The sequence below is a fragment of the Mastigoproctus giganteus genome, chromosome 7, assembly GCF_048544385.1.
Source record: "Mastigoproctus giganteus isolate SK-2022 chromosome 7, ASM4854438v1, whole genome shotgun sequence".
NCBI classification, from domain to species: Eukaryota; Metazoa; Arthropoda; class Arachnida; order Uropygi; family Thelyphonidae; genus Mastigoproctus; species Mastigoproctus giganteus.
Genome location: NC_143581.1, coordinates 106,741,769 through 106,759,072, shown reverse-complemented (window position 1 = coordinate 106,759,072; position 17,304 = coordinate 106,741,769). Strand labels below are relative to the sequence as shown.

The 17,304-nt window shown below is 36.5% G+C and overlaps 1 protein-coding gene across 1 annotated transcript in view; it reads right to left on the bottom strand.

Annotated features, from left to right (window-relative positions):
• LOC150083132 (mitochondrial import inner membrane translocase subunit TIM14) overlaps window positions 1-17,304 on the bottom strand; it is a 121,855-nt gene that overhangs the window by 15,804 nt on the left and 88,747 nt on the right. Inside the window, exons 5-6 of the mRNA XM_090377066.1 lie at window positions 15,759-15,841; window positions 10,743-10,813 (exon numbers count right to left, since the gene is read on the bottom strand). Coding sequence (XP_090233192.1) covers window positions 10,743-10,813; window positions 15,759-15,841 — 154 coding nt within the window. The remainder of the gene's footprint in view (window positions 1-10,742; window positions 10,814-15,758; window positions 15,842-17,304) is intronic.

Sequence of the window (17,304 nt, the reverse complement as noted above, 5' to 3'; positions counted from 1 at the left end):
TCTGGCAATCAAGCACCCATTGGCTCAGGGCAAACTTCCGTACATCTATTCTGCAACCATCCTTCCTCAATTTGAATTTATGCCCCCTTCACGTGAGGCCTCCATAGCCGAGTGGTCAGGAGTAGCACATGCTCCTTGAGTAGACCAGGTTTCAAGCCCCTGACTGCTAAATACAGTCGATCTGCCAACCCACTGGACCACCAGGGCAGATTATGGTCCATTTCCCTCAACATGAATTGTTCAGGAGGCTTCCATCCTGCAGTGGGTTGATAATGGCGGCAGATCCAAGTTTTGTGGGCCCTGAAGCTTATACAATTTTAGGGGCCCTCTTTAAATTCAGAAAAATAACATATTTTTATTAATTAACTGCCTGACACCTCTATTTTTATTAATTAACTGCTTCTTCATATGACAACGAATGTATCATTTTCTAGAGAGAGAACAGAAAGATAACTCAGTCTTTCCTCTAGAATGGGTGATCAAAATTTATTTTTTATTATTTAGTTCAGAAAAGTTTCTTTCACCTTCATAACTTGTTATTGGTAATGTTATGTAAATTTTTAGGATCGTTGTCAAATTCTGGGGAAACCTGTATCAAGTTTCTTCCATACCATATATGAGCTCTAAGATTTCAGTGAATTTCAAGTTTTCTTGTGCAGTGACTAATTTTTAAATACTCTTTGAATTGGCAACACTCATTAATCAGTTTGTCATCAATGTGCTTGTTGTAGTGTTATTATCTATTTCATGTTAAATCAGCAGGAAATTTAAATCTTTTTCCAATTTGTTCCATCTGATTCACTCCTCTTCATTAGTATATCAAACAATCCAAGAGCCTATTCATTATTTCTGTTCGATTCATTATATCTCTTCCTCTTAACAAATTGCTTTTGGTATGATCTGAAAATTTTTTTGTTACAATTCACTTCTAGATGTCAGAATAATTTCTATTGATTTCATCGCTCATCTTTATTGTTTTTGTTTCATATTCCATTAATTTTTCATCTGAATTTTCTCTCAGTTCTTTAATAAATAAATTTAAAGATGACAAAAAGATGGTACTCTTCATATATGTCCAAATCAGGAGTCTGTAATTTCTCACTTGTTTTATTTAAACATTCCAAAACGTCTTTCCAAATTGCAGTTAAAGTGGCAAATTTGAGCTTTATCAACTTTTGAATAAACCTTTTGGATCTCATTTGTGTTCAGGTTTTCTCTTCCAAGTCTTCAAAAATATATTTTAGAGTCCTTAAAATATTGTACCCAAGTTGCAAGACTTGAACAGCTTTATAATGGACAGACCATCTCGTTACACTTACCCTTTCAAGAAAAATCCAAGTTGGCATGTGTGTTTAAAATACTCCATCTACGAGACGAACCCAAAAAAAGAAAACATATAACTGTTGCAAGATACCAGTGATCAACAACTTTGGGTACTGATGGCAGCAGCTTTTTCTCCAATAAGATGAAGGAAATGACCTGCACACGCCACACATTCTGCATAATTATTAGTGTTTTTAAAGAGTGCTTGAAGCCCTTTTTCCTCACTACGAACATGCAGTGTTAATGGCAGGTAATCAGTGTTTTTCACATTTGGTGTAGAATCTACAAAGGATAGTATTTGGTGTCTAGTTTATTTTTTTGATTTATCACTTCATTTTCTGTATGTTTTCCCATTGTTTTGATTAATTCTGATGCCAAGTGCTGTAGGATGCATTCATATCGCAATACAACCTCTGGCCCTGCCCATCACAATGCTGGTTGAATCGGCACATGGGTGTCAGGAGTATTCCTGTAATCCATTCCCACACTGGGATGGCTAGCAATAACTTAACTATACACAGAAATGACTGCAAACCACATAAATATATCTCACTAAACCTGAACTAAATGTATCCCCAACTGAACTTCCCCTTTAGCTGGATCCTTAAAATGCCACTCAACATGAGGAGAAGTCAGAGTGGAAAAAGACAGCAGTCTTAATCGACTGGGGTTAAAATATCTTACTTTTGCAAATTTTACAAAAACATATGACCGTGTGAACATTGCTTCAGGGTCCCTCGCTTGCATCTCGTGCAAGTGAGGTATGTTTATCTGGGATTACTGCTACCCACATTCAGTACTTTGAATAATGCAATGTTAAATGTCAATTGCCATTTCCCAGTACAACTGTCTAATTTTTCTAGATCCTGTTGCAGTAGTATACCATCATTACTGTCATTAACCAGTCTGCAAACTTAGACATTTAGCCTGATATATATTCATCAATAAATACAGAAAACAAGGGATGCAGGAGAGTCCATAGGGACTCTCCTGCATCCAAAGATACTCTCATAATTATGGCTAAGGGTTTGTTTAACTTCTTTGCTGCCTCCCTTAATATAATTGGGTAGATCCATTAACCCCAGGTGCATTTCTTATGTTTAACTTCAGCAATTGCAATTTCTCTTCCACTTTCCTCTCAATTATTACAAAATCCTTTAGTTCCCTGGTAGAGTCTGACAAACTTCTGGCATCCACTTCCCTAAAGAAAACAACAATGGGCCCAACATTGAATTCTGGGTGACTCCACGGATAATATTAGTCCACAAGGAGCACTTTCCATTAATAACAACTCTCTGTCTTCTCCTATTCAACTATCCCTTTATCCATAACATTAAATTGCCCTTAAATACCACACACGGCTCCAATCTATACAGTAGTATCAAAATCTTTCCCGAAATCCATGCATATGATATCGAATTATTTTTTGCATCCAGTTCCTTTGTTACTGCATCATTGTAGCCAATCAAATTGGTCAGACAAGATCGCCACTAAACAAACCCATGCTATAATTGAAGTAAAACTGCACTCTTTCTTTAACCAGTGACTCATTATTTAGGAAGAGAAGTAAGCTAAAAGGCCTGTAATCATCCATTTAACCTTTTGATCCCTCTTTGTGAACTGGGAATACATTGCCACATTTCCAGTCCATAGGGACTCTCCTGCATCCAAAGATACTCTCATAATTATGGCTAAGGGTTTGTTTAACTTCTTTGCTGCCTCCCTTAATATAATTGGGTAGATCCATTAACCCCAGGTGCATTTCTTATGTTTAACTTCAGCAATTGCAATTTCTCTTCCACTTTCCTCTCAATTATTACAAAATCCTTTAGTTCCCTGGTAGAGTCTGACAAACTTCTGGCATCCACTTCCCTAAAGAATTCCTCATCTGTGAATGTAGATGCAAATACTTATTTAGCTTGTCAGAAACCTGAGCAGGATCATCAATGCTTCTCATTTAGAATTTGAATACATCTCACATTTAGAATTTGCTGACGGTAACATCATCAGCTGGCCTACTGTTATAGAATTTAAAAACTGTCTGAGACCATTGTAGTTGCTTTTGCAAAAGCAAAAATAATTCCCTTTAATGGTAGTTACATCTCTAGATAAATCCCACATCAATACACTGTGATGCCACCTAGTCACTCTTTTATCTTCAAATTCTTGATGCATGAATAATCAATGCTGATAATCAAATCAAGAGTATTACTCTCTCTTGTTGCCTCTCTAACATACTGTTGTAGAAAACAGTCATCCAAAAAAGTTCACAAAAGTCTTGGTAATGTGTGAGTGGTTATTTTAACTACCACTCAACAACGCTAGAAAAGTTAAAATCCCTCATTATAAGACATTTTCATTTACTGGCCTACTCTATTTCTCTGTACAGCTGTTCGTTGTACTCATCAGTCATCAGACCTATAGCACACTCCTACTCTCATTTTTGCTTTCCCAGTGCTTGCCACACCAACTCAACCTGACTCAACACTGCACTGGCCATCGATGTCAACTGAATGCCCTGCCTTAGATTTTATGTGCTCCTTGACTAAGATCATAACCCCCCCCCCCGTCCTTTCTGTACACACCATTTTTTTGACAATAGCTACCTCCTGTGAGACCAGTGAATTCTACCCTAGAGGTTGTTGCTGTGTTGCCTGATGCTCAAGCTTGAGCTCTGGCATTGAGTAGGAAGTTAAAAGCTTGGTGGGCCCCCAAGTTGAATATCTTCGAGGGCATTCACCCTGCTCTCCAAGCTCTCATCAAGGCCCATCACAACCGCCAAGTTGGCAACTCAATTTTTTCCACACTCTCTACACCAAGCATACAAAGACATCTGGTGCAATTGAGAATATTACACATAACTAATATACTTAAATGCAATGATAACACTACTCTAATTCACCAGTTATGTAGCAGTACATACTAGCCTATCAAGTTGATATTATGTGTATTACCATTACATTTGTAAAGTTAATTATAATAGATAATAAAATTATCTAAAATGCCAATCTATATAATTCAAACTACTGAGATACCTATTTACCACAATTAAAATAATAGAATTCCCCTACCATGCACTACAGCAAATTACAAGATCGATATTCATACCAAATACAAAAGTTTCTATGCATATGAAATCATAACTTACAAAATCTCTAGCTAAATTTAAAAATAAGCTAACAAACATACTAAGACTATTAAACTATTTACCGAAGACAATTTAATATGTTAATTAAGTCAAGCAATTCTGCATATATGAAGAATTTTGCCAGGAGTTCAAAATTCTTCATATATACAGGTTTTAGCCTCAAACCAGTCTGGCCAGTATATAAATTGGAATCCAGAGATCAGTGTTGGGGACACTTCTGCTTCTTATTTCCCCTAATGACATTCATGAGGGAGTGCAGGGGAAGTTGAAAGTTTGCTAATGATCTAAAGATAGGTAGATAGATAGGTAGCTGGATAAGGACAAGAACCAGACCGTTTTGCTTCAAAATGACTTGCATTGCATTAGCAGAGGCATATGAAGCAAGAAAGCAAGCTTATGCAACATCAGCAAAAAAAAAAAAAAAAACGCTCCCATTTCACCCCTCCATTCATTCCAAATGTTTATCCAGCTCAGCCTTAAATTTATTTAGGCTATCAACTTCCACAACAAAAGATGGAAGTCTGTTCCACCAATCAACTATCCACTGGCTAAAGGCAAATTTCTGCACATTTATTCTACAACTGTCTTTCCTCAATTTGAATCTGTGCCCTCTCAAGTTCTTAATCTGAGCAAGAGGAAGAATCCCATCAACATTCAACTTGCTCAACCCATTCAAGGCTTTATACACCTCAATCAGATCCCCTCATAGGGGCCTACTCTCCAGGTGCTGCAATTTGCGGAACTTAAGAAGCCTTTCTTGGTAAGAGCACCCCTTTGTTCCCCTTCTTTGTACTCATTCTAGCAACTCTACATCCTTCCTAAAATGAGGCCTCCAGACCTGTACACAGTACTCTAGGTGTGGCCTGACCATTGCCTTGTATAACAGGATAATCACCTCCCTGTCCCTGCTAGCAAAATTCCTATATATCATTGACAAGACTCCATGACCTGACCTGGCAGCCACTCTGCACTGCTCAGCGAACTTCATATTTGACTGCACAATTACTCCCAGGTCTTTTTCACTTTCCACTTCCCTAAGTGTAGTTCCACACAGGTGGTACGTTTCTCTTCAGTTATTGCTACCCATATGTAGTACTTTGCATTTGTCAATGTTAAACTTCAGTTGCCATTTTCAGCCCATTTGCCCAACTTATTTAGATCCAGTTGGAGTAACATACTGTCTTTACTGTCATTAACAACCCTGCCATTGGTTGTTAACACTGTTGGTTGTTGAAACCCTGCTTGTCATTGGTTGCACAAATGATCTGAAAAATAGCAACTAAAGTTTAATTCTACTAAATTTAAAGTTTTGCACCTGGGAAAGAGAAATCCAGTAGTTCAAGTGGTCCAGGATGAAAAAGACAGAGTTATGATTCAATTAGACAAAATTTTCTACACAGTGTAAACAGGTGGCTAGGAAGCCACCTGTTAAAACTGTGTATTGTTTTCCTTTGTAAAAAACAATAGAGAGAGAGAGAAAGAAAGAGAGAGAGACCATATTTTGAATGTTGCATTCCAGTCTGGAGGGAACACTTGAAAAAAAGACAGAACTTCTAGAAAAAGTTCAGAGGAAGGCAAACAGATTGCTAACTGATGCTAATCAACATCATATAAAGAACAGCTTAGAAAGTGCAGCCTGAAATGCTCTTAGGGGGGCACCTGACAGAACAGAATCAGTAAAATGAATGAGGGAAATATATTTTAATTGGTAGGAGAAATGAGAACCAGGTTGTAGAAATACAAAATTTTATGGGTAACAAAAGGCTGAATCTCATGAACACGGCACATCAAAATCTTAATCCCCAAAAAGCATAGTTTATGGCAATGTTAATATGAATATGCTATAAGTCACATCACTGTACAAAAGCAATGCCAAAAAAAAAAATAAAATAAAATAATAAATAAATAATAATAATTCTATTAGTATTAAGCCAAATAACTACGCATAAAGAACAGCTTAAAAAGTGCAGCCTGAAATGCTCTTGGGGACATCTGACAGAAGAGAATCAGTAAAATGAACGAGGGAAATATATTTTAATTGGTAGGAGAAAAAAGCAGGCACAGGTATTGCATACCTTCAATGTGAAACTTGTGCCTGCTTTGCTGAACACAGACAGCTGATGCGTGGCAGAATCATTGACAATGCAAGCCTCATTTCTCCTGAGTCTCTCCCTCTTTGATGTTTTAATATCAGTCAAGGTCAAAAAGACCAGTTCACATAGATATGTAGTTGAAAATGGTAATAACATATTAATTGCCATCTCAGAGCTAGCCGGGTATTCTTTCCTTATTAACAAAATGTGTCGAATTTCACTTCACAATGTTTTAATAGCAATGTTCTGTCCACAGTCAGATCTGTTAGTTCCTCTTGTACTTGTAGTTCCTCTTGTACATCAGAAGAGATTTTGTATCTGCAAAAAAAATGGATCACGAATCCAATCAAAATCTTCAACACTCTCTCAAAAATAATCCTTAAACTTCTGCTGTAAGTTATCTAAATGTTCTTTAATGAAGTCCATCACCACTTTATTACCAGAAGCAAGTGGCCATACAGTTGGGAACATCTCAAACAACCCATTTGCAATGCATTGTATCCATAAATCCAGCTTATTCTGAAAGCCTTGAATCTTATCTAAACTCGTAAAAAGATTTTCATTCTTTCCTTGCATTTTTCAGTTCAGCTCATTCAAGTGAACAAAAATATCGGAAAGATATGCCAACTTAGTCACCCATTCATCATCTGCATACTCATGCCCCTCAACTATTAAAAACGTCTGTACCTCCTCCTTAAGTTCAAAAAGGTGTGTTAACGCTTTACCACATGACAACCACCATACTTCTGTATGTAGCAGGAGTGTGGTGTATTCAGATCCCATTTCCTGACACAAAACGGAAAAAAGCCACGATTTGATGAAGTTAGCAACTTTTACTACTTCGTCCAAGAATACCTTCAGAGCAGATGACAAAGACTTGGTAACAATGGCTTCACAGTGAATAAGACAACGGTCACATCATATGTCTTCGCGCACTTTAGCTGCAAAGCCTTTAACTCGACCTGTCACGGAAGCGGTTTCATCTGTGCAAACACTAACAGAATCCTTCCAATGTTGGCAAGAAGTTGAGTGTGACTGCTAACATCTTTGGACTCGTCGATCTAAAGTGAGAACTTCTGACTGCTGTTGATTTTCTCCTTAATAATGTCTTCAATGTCACTGAACATATCACTGACTCGGAGACTGATTGTGTCAGCTGAGAGTGGAATTTTTGAAATTTCATTAGCAGCTTCTGGGCCCAGGACTATTTTCACCATCTCTTTACAAGCCGGCATTAACAAAGTTTCAGCTATTGTGTGTGGCTTCTTGACCTTTACGATAAGTTTGGCTATTTTATAGCTGGCTTCCTGTACTTTTTCTGAAATACACACCGACGAAGTCATGAATGTTACCTGTATTTTGTTTCATTTTGTTCCAACAACCATCGAAAATAATTGATATCTTTGCATGCCAGAGAAGAATGTTTTATTGAGAAATGGCATTTCAGTTTACTGGGAACCATAGCAGCATTACTCAGTTTTTCTCCACACATGAGACACTCGGGGGGGGGGGGGGGCATGTTTTATCACCACACCAGAAAAATCCAAAAGACAAATAATTATCACTACATTGTCTGCACACTAATTTCTGTTTCCGCTTTTTCGGGCTCAGCACTTTCAGTACTCGCACTCTTGGACGGAATACTCCTTACTAGGAGTATTCCGTCATTAAAAAAAGAAAATCAACAATGTTATGGCTCGTGATCACAGTTTTCCGACTATTTCAGAGCCCAGCTGTGAGGAAGTGAAAGTAATAGCCACAGGACCAATACTCTTCGAACAGAGGGAGGAGCACAGCTATCACTTTAAAATATAGTCTTATAACAAAGGGTGGATGTGTCGGCACAGGAACAAAGTAATAAAGTTGAAGTAGCAGGGACAAACAGAGAAAAATATCAAAACAAGCCAATAAAAGACAGGGGATGTTTTGCTAATCCTTACACTTTTAAGGAATAGCATGTAAGTATCTAACTTTAACAAGTGGCATCTTATTTCAGTCAGTACAGTGACAAAATGAGAAATACTGGAAGGGCAAACACACAAATAACTTTAGAAGGCGAGTGTTGAATACCCACATGAAAAATAATTTACTGTCCGGCACGTACAGTAAACATTGTATTTCAGTAAACATGGCATATTGTGAAATATAACAATGAGTAGCATTACAAACATATATAAAAACTATAATTGGGAGTGAATAATGTACAGTTAATTTCCTACAATAGGTAAAATTCTCAGTTGTCAATTTCTAATCATAATACGTATAGTATTATTTATAGATATCAGCAAATTATTACAGCTTCAGCAAAGTTCGAGGCACACCTGTCACCTTGTGGTGGGACACTGCTGCAGACCACTGGAATGAATTGCCTGCCACAGTGGTCAAGATTGATAATTTGGCAAAGTTCAAAGTGGAAATAGATAGACCCTTTTTGGAGATGAGGAGGGTATGAATGAGAGATTTCCCCTTTGGCAGATGCATAAAAATCCTGCCTCCTTGCATCATTTTGCCATTATAATACTAACCCTTAGCACTTCCAACCAATGTAAATCTAGTTGCTCTTCTCTGGACCTTCTTTAGAAGTCATATATCCCTTTTTAGGTCATTAGGAATAAATAGGAATAATTTATTCCTAATGCCTTTTAGCATTAGGAATAAATATGTATCCATCTCCTACTCTTAAAGATCCTACAGATCACCAGTAGTACACCTTCCTGGCCACATGCTTAAACTGTGAAAACTTCATGCCTGCTTGTACCATAACCCCTAAATCTTTCTTATCTGAACTACCTTTAATTCTGTGCTCTCCACCCCCATATTTCTTTTCCCGCCTTCCAGATCATATGCATAACCATTCTAAGCCATTCTGAAGTAGCATAGCCATTTCAATAATTTACCATCATACCTATCTTGAAATCAGCAGCAAATTTCAACAGCTTTCCCTTTATCACTGAAAAAAATCAGAAACAAAAGAGGGAGCCCAACACTGGGGTTCCCCATCCACTACGTTAGTCCACTCTGAAGAATGCTTGTTATTTACCAACAAGCCTGTGACCCACAACAGTTTTACAATATCATATTGTTTGCAGAATATAAATTCCTTAAGACCTCATCATAGTAATTAACCAACTTTGTCAGACAAAACTTTCCCTTCAGAATTCTATGTGATGATGATATATATTGATTCCTAATTCATTCTCAACAAGAGGTTTCTGTACAGTATCTTTAATCACTGATACCATTATTTTAACCACTACAGAAGTCAAACTTGCTGGTCTGTAGTTGCTCATCTCCAACTTAGTTCCTCCCTTATGAATGGGTAAGACATTTGCACTTCTCCAGTTTGAAGGAATCACCTTGATCCTAGTAGCAGTTCTAATGGCAAGATATCTCTCTCTAAACCTCAGAATTTTTTCTGGTAGGTTCTTCTCAGAGATCAAATCAGTAACTTTACTGTAAACTGACTCTCCTTGTTTCCTTGATATTCAAAATGTACTTTCAATTGCAAAAATGGCTGCTTTTTTTTTTTTTTTTTTTTTTTTTTTGTTAGTTGGCATATCGGCTTCTGTAGCCATAATGCACCTCCCAAAGTTTTTGCATTTTACTCTGATCCAAGCCCAAGGCGGAATTCGAACTCGCGACCTTTGGGTTGCCAGGCAGGCACTTTACCCACCTGGCTAGCCCGGTCGGCGCAAAAATGGCTGCAAAATACCTGCAAAACAGTAATTCCAGCTAGATTAGTTATGATTTTGACAATTCTGACCTGGAGGGGACCTATAATTATTTACTGTCTTCCTTTTTTATACCTGCAGCAGTGTCACATGACAATCTGAAACTATTTCATATTTCAGTACTTAACTGTATAAGATCTGTCAACAGTTTTGCCTGGGACAACATTTAACATTTCCACAGAGCATTTTATATAATGACCCAAAATTGCTACCTCAGTGTCATATCCATGGATCCCTTGTACTTTCTCTGACATGATAAAATAAGCAACAATCATCCTGGTGGTTCCAAAAACTGATGTCACTTGACCATGACCATTAAGGAGAAATGTTAAAATCGCCTATATAGGTTAATAAAAAAAAATATATATATATACACATATTCATTCAGATTCCACTTTCTTAATCATCAGATAACCAAGATTACAAAAAAAAAAAAAAAAAACTTACCACGATCAGGATGATTAAGTAACATGATCTTTTTGTGTGTTTCTCTAATTTTTGCCTTACTTGCTGCCGGACTGAGGGAAAGAAATATAAAAAAAATACCTCATTAAAGTAAAAACTGCAAGTATTAACATTTCTTGCTTTTTTAAAAAAAAAAATCTGTTAGCATGAAAATTCTACAACTTTTATATATCTAGAATTCAAACTGCATTATTGGTGATGGTTTCAGAGGTACAGTCAAGCAGATGGAGGAAGAGAAATTGGAAGCTAATTCTTTTTTTTAAAGGCAGTGATCAATTTACCAATAGGTAGGAAAGTGCAATCATGGTGCCCTGCACTTAACAACAGACAATAATCAGGGCATTGAACCAAACTGAACCCAAAGTGGGGAAGAAATAAAAAAAAAAAAAATTTTGGTAGGTATAAATTTATGCAAGTTAAACATTGGATATCCTAATGTCCAGTTCTCCCCTCCAATCTGACTTTCCAATAGATGTCTCATGCCATAATTGTGGGTTGCAAAGGCCTGGTATAAGGCAAAAGAGATTTGGTGGGTTGCACCTGAAACAATAAAAGAGAATAACTTTTAAGATTATTATTATATTAATACCACTCTTATACCACATTATTTAAACTAATGTGGTAATTATAAACTATATAATATCGCCTACATTATTATATAGTTTATTAGGCAAACAGCCTAATAAACTATATTATTAATTTTATGTGGTATAAGAGTGGTGTTAATATAATAACCTTAATGGATAACAACCACATAGCATCATTCCCCAAACTATATCAAAATAACTTTTACAACTTGCTACTACACGTACTACTCGCCTTCTGCCATATATACTGTCTCTAGCAATTATGTAACTTGCTGATGAAAAATTGTTCGGTTTTTTTATGTATTAAAAAACAAAAATTAGACATTAAGCAGTTTTAAAAAATTAATCCTTCTCATCATAGAACATTCCTTATCTTTTGAAAGCAATATTTATCAGCCATTAAAGATGAAATAATGCAGAAATAGTAAGCCATCTTAAAAGAAAACATTTCCTAAACCTAGCTACTCCTATTTCATCCTTCAATAATGAATGGTATGAAGATCAACTAATGATATTACTGAATACTATAAATAAAAAAACCCAAAGTATAGCAACATTAACTACATTAATTGTTACAAATAAATAAAGTTTTGAAAAAGACAAATGCAAAATGTTGTTTCAATAAAATTAGCAAATATATGTATTAGTAAACTTTTAAGTTATTTCCGAATAAATGTAACATCAGTAAATTAATTATCGGCTTCTGTGACTGGAGAAACATGCAAAAAACATTATCTCATCATGAATCTTAAAAGGATCAGATATTAACCGGTGTGCACATTTTCCAAGTGGGAGAGGACAACATGAATAATGGTCATGTTGATAGTGAAAGAAATTACTGAGAAGTGTTCAATTCATAGTCAAATAATTATCAAAATTACAAATTTGTTTTAGAGATAACATTGAGTCATGCTTCTAATCACAAAAATAATTATTTAAGATGTCTAGAATATCTTAGCAAATTTTATGTTTTTCAAAAAACCATTTATTGCGGTAAGAGAGAGTAATACTCTTCATCTGATTATCAACAGTGATAATTCATGCATTAAGAAACTGCAGATAATATAGTGGAGTCCCTCAAGATTCAGTGCTGGACCCATTGTTGTTTTCAATATTTATTAATGATATTGATGAAGGTATATCAGGCTTAATAATTTTGCAGATGATACAAAGATTGGCAGGGTGATTAATGAGGGTAATCAAGGTGAGCTACTGCAACAATATCTAGGAAAATTAGGTTGATGGGCTGAGAAATGGCAGTTGAAGTTTAACGTTGACAAATGCAAGGCACTGCATATGGGTAGCAGTAATCCTAGATTAACATACCAACTCAGTGGTACTGCACTCAGGGAAGTGGAAAATTAAAAAGACCTGGAGGTAAATGTGTAGTCAGATATGAAATTCCAGAACAGAGCAGACAGGCTGCCAGGGTGGCACACAGGGTTTTGTCAGTGATATACAGAAACTTTGCTAGCAGATATAAGGAGGTGATTATCCCTTTATACAAAGCCTTGATTACGTTACATATTCAGTATTGTATACAGGTCTGGAGGCCTTACTTTAGTAAGGAGGTTCCCTTCACTGCACCTGCTGGAACAGGTGCAGTGAAAGGAACGAAAGAGTGCTCTTACCTAGAAAGGCTTTGGTTCTACAAATTGCAGCATCTGGAAACTAGGCACCTGTGAGGAGATCTCATTGAGGTGTTAAAGGACTTGAATGGATAGAGTAAGCTGAATTCTTCCTCTTGCTAAAACTACCCACATGAGGAAGGGAGCATAGATTTAAGTTGAGGAAGGCTGATTGCAGGATAGATGCGTGGAAGTGTAGATGTTGGCTTCAGCCAGCAGGTGGTTGATTGTTGGAACAGGCTTCCATCTGCTGTTGTGGAAATACATGGTTTGAATAAATTCAAGTAAATTTTTGGAGGGCATGGATGGGTGAAGTGTGTTGTGTGTAGTTTTTTTTTTTTTTTTGTTTGGCTGATGCTATATAAGCTTGCGACATAAATATAAACTACTGAGAAAAAAAAACTAATAAAGATAGAGAGAACTTCAGAAAGTTAGTTTTTGTCACTGTATTGTCAACCACTGAAATAAACTGCCTTCCGTGTGGTTGAGGGTCCGATGAAATTTAAAGCATTACTACCAGGAAGAGTATATAACAACAGGGATATAGGTTGTATACACAATTTGTTTTGTTTTTTTGCATATCCCCTAAAGAGTTATGTATTTCAGATGAACTAAATGCAGAAGTTAAAATAATGACAATTTAATTTTCAAACAACTTATTTATATAAATGCTTTTATACAAATACTAACCACAGGAAGTGTTGGAAATGTCAACATTTCCAACACTTACTGTGATAAACTGCCCTTTTTATCATGTTGCATTGAACTTACCAAGGTGCCACCTTGCACCATATGGCCATTACTAATACTAAGATCTGTGTTTCAGATAATGACCTCAGTAAAGCAGAGTATAGTGATCAGCTACAGTTTGTTGCTGAAAGAACTTGCAGCAAATTTATTTTTTCATGCAGTTAAATCTTAACTGTTTGATATGTTCTAGGAATGTTAATTTTTTGTCAAGTATAATACCAAATGGAGTTTGTAAGATTACTAAGGAAAGTGGGAAAATTCTATTAAGAAAATTAACAGAATTATGTAGGGTAATATATTAGCAAAGGAATGATCAAATTTTAAAACCACAATAATGATACCAATAGAAAAGCCATGCAGTGAAATATAAAGATTTTGGAACTATAAGTTTGATAGCACAGGCAGAAAAGATAATGCTAAGGATATTAAATAGAAGGATGGAGGAAAATGTGGAAGAAAGACAGTTTGGTTTCAGGAGGGGAAAGAGAGGGGAGGGGAGAACAACATGGGATGCAATAGGCATAAAAAGAACGTTGACAAAAAAGATATCCAGAAGTGAACAAAGATGTATGTGTTTCATAGATCTGTAGAAAGCTTTTGATCAATGCAAAGGATGGGTTACATTATTGAATATAATGGAAAGGATAGAGTGGATTGGAAAGACAGAAGAATGATTAGTAGATTAAATTAGGAACAAAAAGTAATAGCCAGGGTAGAACAATACAACACTGAAAGTGTAGAGACAGGAAGAGGTGTGAAACAAGATGTTGTCTGTCCCCAACTTTATTTAATATATATGTAGATGAAATGGTTGAGGCATCTGATAAAGGAAATAAAATTGTATGGGATGAGGGGTGGGGAGAGTTGTCTAAAGATGATATGGGTGGTGGTAGATCCTGAAGACGGATTGCAAAAATCGGTTAATAGGCTAAAAGACAGTTGTGATAGCTTCAATGAGAATAAATATTGCAAACACAAAGGTGACGAGAATGGGAAGAGAAATATGCAAGTTAAAAATATTGATATAGGAAGAGACAGAACAGAACCAATGAGAAAGTATAGGTATAAATATAAGTACATCCAGGAAACCTAAGGGTGGAAGAAGCAAAGAGCAGCAGAGAAATATGCCCAAGAATAGAAACTAATTAAAGGAAAAGATTGATACGTGTGCGAGTGAGTAAGAGTTATATATATTTGTTATTTTTGGTTTTTAGGAGCATTAGCAACTAAGGCCATATTGCTCCGGGATATGCGGTGGTCATTTCCTGACCTTTCCGCATCCTCCGTATTTGGTGGTGACGGACGCGAACCCCGGTCTAATCAAGAAGCGTGTGCTACGCACTGCTGCTCTTTCCCACCTGGCTACGGAGGCACCCTAAGAGAGAGAGAGAGAGGAGATATTTGACTGAAACAATCATAAGGCTGAAAATATCAGAAATAGGTTTGGACATGTATTGTGAGGTGAAGGATAATGGAAAATGAAGATGGAAAATGTACAGGGAAAACCCCCCAAAGGAAAACTATGATAGAAGAACTGAGAGTGGATATGGAGAAATGAAGGGGAGACTGAGGATAGGGAGACATGGAGAAATAGTTGTGTGTGTGCATGGAGCTGCACTTTCCAGAACACCAATAATAATAATACTACTAAGGAAACATATTGCTTCACTACAAGTAATTCTTGTGCAGCTGGTTTTAATTGTTGGTCAGGATGAAGGTTACATTTTCTACAAAAATAAATACAAATAATTTTCTGTGTGGAACATCAAAGTCTATTGGTATTTGCCAATGTATTTACTCTGTTATAGTTCCTTGTAATTGTCTTTCAATGTTTGGATATTTGGAGAGTTGACAGGAAATGCTGAAGTTGTCTACACACAAAGCTGAATCTATTATATTTATTTTTATTGTGAACAGGGTGGTACCAATCTCTGGAGCCTCTTGGTAGGTTTCTGATATTTTCGCTCAGACCTGGAAAGTATAGTGTTTGAATTACTATAACACACACACTTAATAAGCAAATATTTGATTACCTCACTCCTAATATGAGACCAGCTTCTCGCCGTGTCATTTTTGGCTCAAATCCACCCCTATAATATTTGCTGTTGGCAAAATTCTAAAATAAAAAAGAAAATATTAAGGTTGAGAACAAATTTCAAGAATTTTAAATATACTCTATTCTCTATATACAAGGTTTTACTTTCAAGTTGTTGTTGTTATTTGGATTTTAGGATCATTAGCAACTAAGGCCATATTGCTCTGGGGATATGCGGTTGTCATTCCCTGACCTTTCTTATTTGGTGGTCACAGGCTCGAACACCAGTCTAATCAAGAAGCGTGTGCTACACACTGCTGCTCCTGCCCACTTGGCTATGTTTACTTTCAAGACCAAGTCCACCATGTGCATATCAATCCATGTGGAACCATGATGTAACACACTGTAGCAGCTGACCTATACAACTGCTTCTCTCTAAAAAGTCAGTATGTCATTAAGTCATTCATGCACAGCCAAATTACAACTGTTGTGTTATTCAAGGCAGTATTAAGTAACGAAACAAAGAGTGCCAAATTAAATTTTTTTTTTTCAAGTTGGGGAAACGCACAACTGAAACCTATAAAATGGCAAAACATTTGGTACAAAGTTTGGTACAAAGGGTAGAACAAGAATTTGGTAACAGTGCTGTCTAACTTTATCACTAGTTTACAGATGGCGGTTTGGATCTAAAACATTAGAAGTACTGTAATTTTTTAGAAACAAAATAAAAAATTCACACACTGATTGCATCCGAATGTCAGATGGCCCACTGAATAATTGAAAAACGACAACGTTAACAATAATGAACTTCAATACCTTACTGATAAATTCATAGCCAAGAGCTACCCCCCCCCTCAACTCATCCAACATCCACCTTTAAAAACAGTATTAATAACCCCACCATACACAGTAACAAGACAAACACTCGCATAGTTCTCCCTTATCATAGTGAACTCACAGCACAATTCCGACATATATTCAAAGATATCGATATCTCCCTCACTTTCTCTACTTACAATAAACTAGGTTCTCTATTTAATTCTTATAAAGATACACACAAATATTCCACCAACGATCTCAATAATATAATATATCTCATAAAAGGCCAACCAAACCGCAACACCTGTTACATCGGCAGCACTAACATCAAATTCGGTTCCTCCACAACTTCCAACACCCGCGCATACTACCACTTCAACAGTTTCAGGACAGGTCAATCCTGCACTGAGTTAACAATCCATGCTCAAACCCACAACCACACCCCCCCCTTGTCAACTCTGCCATCACCATTATTAAACTTAGATCGAGCTACAGGATTCTTCAATATGAAGCCCTCACCATTGAATGGTACCGACACCATTCCGATCTCAATATTATTAATGCTAAACTTCCCTTCAACCTCTCACCAGCTTGGAACCTCTCGCAGCTAAAGTTCCCACGTGTCAATAAGAGCATCACGAGAGTATAGATACACTTTAAATACAACATGCACTCAATTCTCTCCCATTTGCCAACTGATGACATTCTATTGTTAGGATAGCAGA